Genomic DNA, 12,342 nt, shown 5'->3' with positions numbered 1-12,342 from the left:
AGAAGTTTCCCCCCTCCTATTGAGATCCTATGACGGATCTCAATAGCAGAAAGAGAAAGCTCAGATTTTAAAGGACCCTAAGGGAGACCTGAGCCTGTATCACTTTGTTCTGGATATTATGGACTGACTACCTGACCAGGCTTAGATCTGGCTGTACTATGCTGTAAGTTGGCTGGAATCATCAATAAACCGGTTGGAAGTGACTTTATTGTGTCCCTGCCTTTCTTCAACACTGGTTGCAGGTGCTATCAGCATTACACCCCTTATGGCAGTTTCTCTCTAAAAGGTCAGCACACATACCCACAGTACAAGATCTACAGCTCTATTGCAGCACATGAGGTGGCGTCAATAACTCTTGTGGGGAAATAAAACCGGCCTGCATTTTAAGGCTACTTGTTTGATGCAGATCCGTTATGGATCTGCACAGACTGATTCGCACCGATAATACAACTGCATGCATCCTTTCAGAACGGATCCGTTTGTATTGCCAAAATGGATCCGTCTTGTACACCATTCAACGTCAATAGGGGACGGATCCGTTTTCTATTGTGCCAAATTGTGTCAGTGAAAACGGATCCGTCCCCATTGACTTACATTGTGTGTCAGGACGGATTCGTTTGCCTCCGCATCGTCAGGCGGACACCAAAACGCTGCAAGCAGCATTTTGGTGTCCACCTCCAGAGTGGAATGGAGGCGGAACGGAGGCAAACTGATGCATTCTGAGCGGATCCTTATACATTCAGAATGCATTAGGCCCAAACTGATCTGTTTTGGACCTCTTGTGAGCCCTGAAACGTATCTCACAAACGGAAACCAAAACGCCAGCGTGAAAGTAACCTAAGGCCTCATGCACACGGCCGTGTTCCGCGGCTGAGAGTGGTCCGTGGTAACACGGCCTGGATTCCTGTTGAGAGCAGGAGCGCACGGCATCATTGGTTACTATTACTGTAGTGCAGCGACGGCATGAAACGCACGGAGTCATAGCAACCAATGATGCCATGCGTTCTTGCTCTCAACAGGAATCCAGGCTGTGTTACCTTGGACCGCTCTCGGCCGCGGAGCACGGCCGTATGCATGAGGCCTAATACGTAACAAATCTGTCCTTCTCAAACTTCTTTGTGACAGCCCAGCTTCCTCAAGCAGCAGAGTGGCCTCATCATGATCACCTGCTTCTCCTCCTCCTCCTTATCATCTATACTATGAGACATCCCTAACAAAATGTGTGGCCATAAACAAAATATTCACAACTAGTAATTAGCTTGTGTGCAAGTTTTACTCCGACCTGGCTAAGTTGTTGGCGCTGCATTTGTTGCCCTACCACTTAGTTGTGGTAATTAAAGTTCAGTGCCTTCACCCACATTTAATTCTGTGCTGCACTATTACTACTTCTGGTCAGCTGTCCATAAACATTATCGTTTTTTTTTATTTTTATTTAAATGTGCAGTTCGTCGACCATGATGGAGCATCACTAGATCCAGTGGGAGAATAGAACTGGCCAGTAATCGGAACAAGTTTGTCCTCCTTCTCCTAGTCTTCTTTGTAGCAGCCAGGCTGCATCCACAACCAGTACAGTGTCCTTTTCATTGTTTTCATCAGTTACTTGTTCTTCCACTCGGATTCCCCTTCTTCTGCTCTGTTGTCAGGCATTAATAATGAAATGTGAAACCAAAAAACAACTCTACACGGTCAGCAACCTGGTTGTGAACAAGTTGAACTCCTACCTAGCCAAGTTTTAGAAGTGCAGTTTCTCTAAAATGTAATTCTTTATTCCATCAGTCAGACTTGTGTCTGTAGGGGCCCAGTGCCAGACATATTGAATGGTGTCTGTTGTGGCACATTTCTGCTCCTTCAACCAAATTGAATTGTTTTCTCTGCCAATGGTTAGTCTTGTGTCTGCACAGTTCTGCATACGCATAGTGGCACTAGTCTTCACTAAAATTTTATTCTACTGTATCTGGACTTTTTGCCAATTGTCCATAGTGATGCAGTTCCATGCCTTCAACAAAATTTAAGTCCATCAGTTGAACTTTTTGATAGTTTAAAATTGTCTCCTTTTCTTAACTGTAGCAATTCCTCAGCACATACTGTGTTCCCTGACCCCATTGACTTCTGGGCAGGCAAATTGGAACATTAGCCAGAACTTGCAGTTTACTCACATTTTACTGTCACGTCCAGCCTCCTGTGTCAATTCAGAGAGGGTTTTACATGTGGCAGGTGACGTTGTTAAACTCAAACTGACAAAGCTGCCTTTGCAAGTGTTCAAAATATCACATTTGTCAAAATAAATGTAATTATTTTCACATACCTCCAGCTGAGGCCGATAAATAGAACTACCGTTGCTGACAGTGACTATTGATTGCCAGGCCCATCATGCCACTACCGCTGTCTGCCAGCCTAAAATCATGTTCTATATTGTATGGCTGCTGCTACCACAACTGCAGGCGCTACTCCCCTACTGCCACTATCATTAGTCCTACCCAGCTTCCACTACTACTATTATTACCCCTACTTAGTTGCACACACATCTATTTTTACTGTCTTGTTGGTTCCATGCTGTGCTGCTACTATTGCTGCCGTATGCGACTATTACCCTACCCTTTCCAGCTACACATTATACTGCTGTTGCTCCCAATGAAAAGGGAGAATAAAAAATTAAAATAAAGTTTAAAGTATACAAAAAAGCACCTTTCACCTGATTTTATATTAAGAAAAAAAAAAAAAAACATATTAGGTATTGCTGCGTCCGTAATGACCGGCTTTATAACTATATCACATAATCTACCCTGTCAGATCAACACCGTAAAAACAAAAAAAAAAAAATTCACCTTACATCACAAAAAGTGTTATATCAAGCGATCAAAAAGTCATAGAAAAACAGTACCAAAATAGTACCAATCAAACAGTCACCTCATCCCAAAAAGATTAGACCCTCCATAAGACAATTTGCCCCCAAAAAATTAAATAAAAATATGTCTCTCAGAATATGGAGACAATAAAACATTTTTTTGTTGTTTAAAAAATGCTTTTATTGTGTAAAACTATACTATACATATTAGGTAATATGTCCGTAATGACCTGCTCTATAAAAATATCACATTTCCTAACCCCTCAGGCTAACACTGTAAAAATAAATAAATAAAAACTGTGCCAAAACCAATTGTTTGGTCACCTTGCCCCATAAAGTATAATATTGAATGATCAAAAAAAAAATAAAAAAAAAAAAAATAAATATATATATATATATATATATATATATATATCTATATATCATATCTCCCTAAATATAGTACCAATAAAAACGTCAACTCTTTCTGCAAAGAAAGGAGGCACAAGAACATAATTTTTTTTTTCAAAAATGCTTTATTTTGTAAAACTGAGAAAAACAAATGGACATTTTTGATATTGTCACGTCCATAACAACCTGCTTTATAAAAAAAGTTTAACAATTTAAAGAAACAGGGGGCACACCAAATGGTTCTAGGAGTGCAAAAGGGTGGTGAGAAAATAGTACAAAAACACCTGACCCAAGAGAAGTCAAAAGACCCACCCCATAAATGCACATCCAACAATTAGTCAATAAAAAATATGAAATTTATTAGACACCAACAAACACACATTTAAAAATTGTATACAAATAGAACAAGGTGCGATATACAAAATGATGAAAGTAACCAGCACAAACAGAATCCACTGAGCGTCCGCTAGGTGGGGACATAAAATGTAAACCATCTATACATAAAATATCCTATACATGACATAAGGAAAATATATAATAAGGTCAGGCCGCTGAATAAATAGACAGACCAAAGTAGGGTCAAATATCAAGAGCTAAAAACCTACATAAAACAGCTGGTACAGTGGACCTGACAACATGAGAAACGCCCAACTCATATCGCCGGCGCAGTCCGGCTTCCTCAAGGGCCCTTGAGGAAATTGAAGTTTTGAAGATTGCACACTTTTCCAGAATTTGGGCAGGAGGGTGAAAGGGTAGAGGGTAGAGATGAGCGAACCCGAATTGTATAGTTCAGATTTGTAGCAAATTTTGGGGTGTTCGTGACACGGACCCGAACCTTTACATAAAAATTCGGGTTCAGTGATTTATATGGCGCATTTTGAAAGGCTAATCAACAAGCGTCATACTACTTGCCCCAAGAGGCCATCACAGCCATGCCTACTATTGGCATGGCTGTGATTGGCCAGTGCAGCATGTGACCCAGCCTTTATTTAAGCTGGAGTCACGTACCGCCGCATGTCACTCTGCTCTGATTAGTGTAGGGAGAGGATGCAGCTTCTGTTAGGGCGAGATTAGGCAGGGATTAACTCAGCAAAAACACTTAATGAAGTGACCGATCTACAGCTGTGAATCATTCAACCTCTGCTAGTTAATTGCTCACTGTTTTTAGGCTGCCCTGAGCGTTTTTTCTGTCACTTTTCTGGCTGCCCAGAGTGTTTTGTCTTGTGGTGCGCCAGCACAAGCTGCCACCAAGTCCATTAAATCCATCATTTTTTTTTTTTTTTTTTTTTTTTTTGCTATATCCTACATCAGGGGCTTGGCTGTGCTTATTTACACCACTAAAAACTAGGATATAATTTTCTCTATTTTATTGAGGGGTGAAATTCACTTAAAAAAAAATAGCAATCCCCTAAATCTGGTGTTACAGCTGTGGCAAGCCAAGTGCAATACTGTCTGCTGTATGGCAAAGGATATATTTTTTTCTGGGGTGAAATTCAATTGCCAAAAAAGCAATACCGTAAATCTGGTGTTCCAGCTGTGGCTGGACAAGTTTTATAGTGTCCGTCAAAGCATAGCTTTGTTCTGGGGTGAAATTAAATTGCCAAAATAGCAATACCCTAAATCTGTGGTTTCTGCTGTTGCAGGCCAAGTGTAAATCTGTCTGTAAAAGGGTATACTACACTCAGCGTGCATCTCCAAGTGTATTTCTTTCCGTAAAAGGGTATATTACACAAAGTGTTAAATTACATTTGCTGAAAGCATAAGCCTTTAAATTTGCGCACACTATTGTGCATCTCATAGTGTATTTCTGTCCATAAAAGGTTATATTACACTCAAGGTGTAAATACAAGTGCTGATAGGGTCATCCTGAATAACTTCACACGCTACCGTGCATCTCCAAGTGTATTTCTTTCCGTTAAAGGGTATATTACACTAAGTGTTAAAATACAAGTGCTCAAAGCATAATTCTATATATATTTTCACACATTACTGTGCATCTCCAAGTGTAATTCTGTCCGTCAAAGGATACCTTTCATCCAGGGCCTAAATACTAGGCCTACAATTGATATTCCCCTAAATCTGTGGTTACTGCTGTGCCTGTATTAGTGTAATACGATACATAAATAGATAGCCAGATAGTGTTAGGTGCCTGTAAAAAAAAAGCCTGAATTTGAATTCAATACATTGGTCCAAATAATTTTTTTCTTATTGTGGTGAACAATGAGAAAAACATCTAGTAAGGGACGCGGACATGGTCGTGGTGGTGTTATTGGACCCTCTGGTGCTGGGAGAGGACGTGGCCATTCTGCCACAGCGACATGTCCTAGTGAACCAACTACCTCAGGTCCCAGTACCCGCCAGAATTTACAGCAATATTTAATGGGGCCCAATGCCGTTCTAAGGATGGTAAGGCCTGAGCAGGTACAGGCATTAGTCAATTGGGTGGCCGACAGTGGATCCAGCACGTTCACAACATTATCTCCCACCCAGGCTCCCCCTGCTACCTCTTCTGCTGCTGCCGCCTCGGCCTCTTCCTCCGCCTCTGGAGGAACGTTGGCACCTGCCGCCCAGCAAACAGGGGATGTACCACCAACACCACCACCTCCGTCACCAAGCATCTCAACCATGTCACACGCCAGCGTTCACAGGAAATGTCGCGAGAGGACACGCCGGCGCGTCCACTCAGAATAACAGGGCCGCCGCCAGGACGCAACCCTGCGTACGGCGGTTCTGGGGTGGTTAAGAACTGGTTGGTGCCTCTATATTGCGTCCAGAGAAAATCCCATATATAGTAACGTGATTAGCTCACGGGACCGCCATCTCCTGGGATAGACAGGCGCTATAGGCACATAAAACACAGCCCAGTCCAAGCAAGTATGGTGCAACTGGCCTCCGCCAGTTTTATTGACTTTTGCAGAAAAATAAATATTAAATAAAACAGTTCAAAACAAATGAAATATCTGGCCACTACATCTAAACAGGCAGTAGTCGCTAACTACATGAAACTGAGCCTTTTGCCCAGCTCCATCAACCAAACACACTGTTGTTTTCCACTCACCCAGCAGGGTTCTTCCCAGGAGCAGAGAGATCAGCTAGTGAGCTGTTTGCCCTTTTATAGCACACTCAGGTTCCAAGGAGATTAGCCACAGTTACCCTGGATACCTGGAGTGGCTAATTCCCACCCAACTCTCCCTGCTCCAAGCAGCCAGTGCCCTTTTAACCATTTTTTATTTTTTTTTAACAAAACCCTTGTCCTGTCACAATATATATATATATATATATATATATATATATATATGTATATACACACACTAACTATATAGGATATATGTTGTATGTATCTGGATGTTTGTATGTATCTGAATTCCATTATGTGGACATCAATGGTTCTATATACGGGATGTATGTCTCCATGTATGTTATGGAGGAGATCCCTCCACGACTGCAATTTTGGATCCGGAGGACAATTGGGGTCAGACATGGCATTCAGTTGCTGAGGTCGGCCCACTCTTTCTTCCGTATGTGGGTTACGGCATGCACTTGACAAAGTGATCCGCCGGACCCCATAGTGATCTATATAGCACAGGCGATAGATGTATTTGGCATGAATGATATCAGCCTATGGGTCTCTGCTATGTTACATTGTTGTCCGGTTGTTCTGGCTTCTACAAGTATGGGCAAGGACCTCAATAACAATGTCTGATGGATGCAAGAACTTATCTGCGCAATCCCGGAAAGCCGACAAGGTTAGCGTGATGTTGATGACGTAGATGCAATCTCGAGCATGCGCAATAGGAAGTTCAACACGCCAAGGACGCCATTGTCATCTCCTGCAGGACCACGCTTGCACCATGTCAGTGAGTTTACATATGGATGTCCGGTTACCCATTCCTAGCGAACAATAATTAACAGCACCTGCACTTTTAACCTATTATGTACCAAAGCACAGAAGTACTTGCACTTTCGTATGTGTTTTTTTTTTTTTTTTTAATACAACACTAGATATATTGTATGCATAGGTATGTTTATGGATGTATTGTAATTATTGATTTATACACATGTAACTTTTTAATCTTTTGTAATTATGACACAAGGCATGGTTAAAAATTATCTGTATTGTAACGATCATGTGACACCTTGTTAATGATGTGGGTGTATATATCTGAGGCTACTTTCACACTTGTGTTCGGGGTTCCGCTTGTGAGTTCCGTTTGAAGGCGCTCACAAATGGCCCCGAACAGATCCATACAGCCCCCATGCATTCTGAGTGGATAAGAATCCGCTCAGAATGCATCAGTATGGCTCCATATTTTTTATTTTCTTCCAATTGTCAGTGGCTAAATGGAATTAAAATTGGGGAAGGGGGTTATAAATGTAGTACTCCATGGAAGTGTGGTACTCCCTGAAGCAACCAATAATGCAGAGGCCCGGATGATCGGGGCACGTGTCGCACTGAGTGGTGATGTCCTTTTGTATCCCCCTCCTGTGACACACTCTGCCCCTTCTTTGGGTCCGTCCCTTCTTTCTAGTATGGGGGACCACACCTGGAAAGTGTTGGCCAGGGACGATCCGTGCGCCTCCAGTTCTCGGGGTACTCCGGCCTGCTCTTTACCGGTCCGAAAAGATCAGGGCCTTGAGCACTGCCTCATAGACCTGCATGAATTTTTCTGTGTTGCCAGTGCTCCGGGACAGCACAAAAGAGTTGTACAAGGCAACCTGTAATAAGTAGACCGCAACTTTTTTGTACCATGCCCGGGTTTTGCGCATGGCATTATATGGCTTGAGGACTTGATCAGAGATATCAACTCCTCCCATATACCGATTGTAGTCGATGATACAATCGGGCTTGAAGACCGTTGCCGAGGTACTTTGCACAGGGACAGGGGTGATGCCGTTACCGTGAATTGTGGACAGTACAAGGACATCCCTCTTGTCCTTATATCTGACCAGCAACAAGTTTCCACTGGTAAGGGCACGGGTCTCATCCCTAAAGAAAGGTACCTAGAGGGGGTGGGTAGGGAGGCAGAGTTGATTTTTCCGCACAGTCCCACAAGCGGACATGGATCTGGCGGCTAGGGACTGGAACAAGGGGATACTAGTATAAAAGTTATCCACGTACAGGTGGTAACCCTTATCTAGCAGTGGGTGCATAAGGTCCCACACAAGTTTCCCGCTAACACCGAGAGTGGGGGGACATTCTGGGGGTTCAATACGGGAATCTCGCTCCTCGTACACACAAAACTTGTAAGTGTACCCTAAGGTACTCTCGCAAAGTTTGTACAGCTTCACGCCATACCTCGCCCGCTTAGAGGGAACATACTGGCGGAAAATGAGTCTCCCCTTGAAAGCAATGAGAGACTCATCAACCGCGACCTCCCTTCCAGGTACACAGGCCTCCAAAAATTTGGCCCCAAAGTGATCAATGACCAGCCTGATTTTGTACAGACGGTCATAGGCAGGATCACCTTGGGGGAGACATGCTGCATTATCTGCATAATGCAAGCATTTCTGGGTGGCCTCAAACTAGGAGCGTGTCATGGCCGTACTGTAAAGTAGGGTCTGGAAGAGGACGCCCCCCACTCAAGTAATGCCTGACACTGGGTTTTTTAACTAGGCCCATGTGCAGCACGAGGCCCCAAAACGTCCTCATCTCAGCTGACCGGAGTCCAGCCACCGACCCTAGCCAAAAATGAGCCCGGGTGTTGAGCAATGAACTGTTGGGCGTACAGATTCGTTTGCTCCACCATCAGGTTCACAAAGTGGTCACTAAAAAACGAAATAAAAAAAGGCAGAAATATGTGAAAAAAATTCCAACTCACTGATCAGCCGTCCGAAGCTGATCAGCGGTGGGGTGTGCAATGCGCTAACAGTGGCCGGACGCTAAAAGTTGTGTGGAGGGGGAGCAAGCTGCAGCACCCCTGGGGGGGTCTAGGGTCACACAGCTGTGCTGTGGACCCCAGACATCCGATTTAGGGTGATGCAACAAAAATGTTTTTTTTTTTTTTTTTTTCACTAAACTTTCCCTGAATATTCCTGCCTAACCTAACCTTTCCCTAAATATCTTTTAGTGCCAGATGGCACTGTGGTGGGTCAGAAGGGCGTGCTGGGTCAGGAGATCGATGCAGCGCTCCTCTCTCCTTGGCTCCCAGTCACAGAAAGGAGCAGGAGAGGAGCGCTGCAATAATTTGAACCGCCCCTGCAGCCAATCAGAGCCGATCCTGAGAGGTGATGTCACCATCACCTCTCCGGATCACAGGATGGTGATTGGTGGTGTATTATCACACCACGATCACTATCCTGTTCCGGGTAATCGGGTCCCCAGATACCCGAATAACCTGAAAACGCAGCAAACCGCAGGTCTGGATTGACCTGTGGTTTCCTGCAATTAAAGACCCAGGCGGGGGGGGGGGGGTTTCGGGGGTCACAGGAGCCCCCAACGCATTGTCCCAGGGTGCATGATTTGAGCAGGCACCCATTAACCTGTCCCCAACAGGTTAATCTCAAACCGGACACAAATCACTCATTCTGATAATAAGCCAATGGTGACATTGTGTGTACATTTTATTCTATGTTTTATTTTGGGTAATTTTTTTTATAAAATAAATTTATTGTTTTTATACCTATATTGATACTGCCCTCTGCCTGGAACTGGTTGTAGAGTGCTGGTTCACAATATCCATTTATTTTTGTAACAATTATTTCTGATAGGTGTTCCGGGTTCACCTGATTTAACCAATCTACATTGGAATAGCTAGGTGATCCACCAATATATATATAGTTTTTTTTTAGTTTAGTTTCCCGGAGAACCCCTTCAAATGCTTGTTTTTTAATATCATTTGCATATTCTCATTTAAAGGGAATCTGTCATGTGGATATTTGATTGTATATAATTAGTTATATTATAATCATTAACTACTAAAAAGTACCTTAGATGTATTCACTTACTGGTGTGACAGATGGTTACCTCATAATATACACACAAAGATGCCACATGCCACATGCTAATGAGCTGATTTGAGTCCAGCGTGAGTCCAGCGTTTTTTAAAATTCAGAGATAAAGCCACTCCCCTGCCCACCTGCTGCTGATTCATATGGAAAAACTGTCAATCAGCAGCAGGTAGGCGGGGAGAGTCAGGAGCTCATAAATATTGTATCATGATTATCAGCTGGAGCTTTTCAATACAAGATGTTGGCAGATTGACTGGATCAATTAAAGAAAGTGACCCAGCATTTTGCTAAGAGAATCAGTCACTTATTTATATTGCCCTTAGTTAGAACACCATAAAACTGGTGACAGGTTCCCTTTAAGACAAACAGTCTTTATATACTTTTAAATTAAAAACACCAATAAACAGACCAAAAAAAAGAAAACTAACATAAAAAAATATAGATTTTAATACCTCAGACCAGTCCAGTGCAACCCATTCTGGTGGGCATGCTTTCATGTTGCAGGGCTCCAGCATGGTCGGGCGAGGTGTTGGGCAGTTGCTATCATCCAGATATTTCCCCTCGCCTGAGGATACCCTCCGCTGGCAGATCACATTGCGGGTACGCACACCAGAATTGCAACTCCGGCTACATTCAGACCATGAACCCACTGTCCACCTAATGTAGAAGCAATTGTGATTAAGATGTTAAACTGTATTCACACTTTTTTTTATGCTTTTTATCTCTCTGTTTAAGAGGAGGTAATACTTTTTTACAAACCTAAATGTTATATACAAAAAACATCTGCTTACTGTAAGGTCACTCCCAAGAAATTCTTCATCGTTTCAAAACTGCACCATGCTGACTTGCTTTACATGGTGTGGTGTTGCCCAAAGATAGTGAGATATTGACAGGATGTAGAAGGTCTCAACTCTACATAACAGATTGCTATGGACAAAATAACACTGTTTTGTGTACTTGGGGTAGGTGAAAAAGTAGGGGTGGCACGCCTTCTGTACAATGCATAGCCAGGAAATTAGTTTCTCAATATTGGGTCAAGAAAGTTCCCCAACTTTAAAATTATGTTAAACTGGTTAATCTTTTTTGGGAAACAAATTTATCTATAAATGGATGTAGGACATAAATGTGAAAAACATTGGGCTAATTGGTTGGATTCTCATAGCTTGGCCCTACTACATTTTATCACAAATATGATTATACGTTATCAAACAATCCATTCACCTGCTTTGTCAACGTCCACAAAGAAATGTAATTTGCTACAAATTACTTTATCATAAATTACATTCCATTGAATGTAACTGGTGCAATGACGGGGAACGGCACCGCCATTGAACCCCTCAGATGCCGTGTTCAATGCCAATTGCGGCATCTGATTAAGCTCAAGGAAATTTGGATCACAGTCTACATTGTTAACTTTGAATCACTCAACACTAATAATTATACTTGACTATGTGGTGATGATATTGGTAATGATTTGGGGTACTATTGTAGTTTTTTTTTTATATTCATGTTACTGTAAAAGATTTGTTTCATTTTTTTTTAACCTTGATGGCCATCAATATCTGATCAGTAGGGATCTGACACACCACAACCCTGCCAAGCAGCCTTAGGCCTCATGCACACAACAGTATTTTTTCACGGTCGGCAAAACGGGGTTCCGTTGTTCTGTGATCCGTGTCCGTTTTTTCTTCCGCGTGTCTTCCGCGATTTTTTGAGGATCAGCAGACATAAAGGAAAGTTAAAAAAAAATGGCCGTGCGGAGCCAAACGGATCCGTCCTGAATTACAATGTAAGTCAATGGGGACGGATCCGTTTGACGTTGACACAATATGGTGCAATTGCAAACGGATCCGACAGTATATTTTAACTTAGAATATACTAAGAACTGTGGACATAACTGCCCCCTGCTGCCTGGCAGCATCCGATCTCTTACAGGGGGCTGTGATCCGCACAATTAACCCCTCAGGTGCCGCACTGGCCACCAATGAATTTAAAACTAGGGAGGGAGGGGGGCCGCCCTGGCCACCAATGAATTTAATACAGGGGAGGGAAGGAGGGGGGGGCCGCACTGGCCACCAAGGAATTTAAAACTGGGGAGGGAGGGGGGTCTGCCCCCTGCTGCCTGGCAGCACCTGATCTCTTACAGGGAGCTATGATAT

At 43.0% G+C, this 12,342-nt stretch overlaps 1 protein-coding gene across 1 annotated transcript in view; it reads right to left on the bottom strand.

The window, feature by feature from the left end:
- Positions 1 to 12,342, bottom strand: part of LOC122927119 (A disintegrin and metalloproteinase with thrombospondin motifs 6-like) — a 419,427-nt gene that overhangs the window by 80,410 nt on the left and 326,675 nt on the right. Inside the window, exon 7 of the mRNA XM_044278704.1 lies at positions 10,636 to 10,840. Within this exon, the coding sequence (XP_044134639.1) occupies positions 10,636 to 10,840 (205 nt within the window). The remainder of the gene's footprint in view (positions 1 to 10,635; positions 10,841 to 12,342) is intronic.

The sequence above is a fragment of the Bufo gargarizans genome, chromosome 1 (genome assembly GCF_014858855.1).
Source record: "Bufo gargarizans isolate SCDJY-AF-19 chromosome 1, ASM1485885v1, whole genome shotgun sequence".
In the NCBI taxonomy this organism is placed as follows: domain Eukaryota; kingdom Metazoa; phylum Chordata; class Amphibia; order Anura; family Bufonidae; genus Bufo; species Bufo gargarizans.
This window is presented reverse-complemented; position numbering and strand designations above follow the sequence as displayed.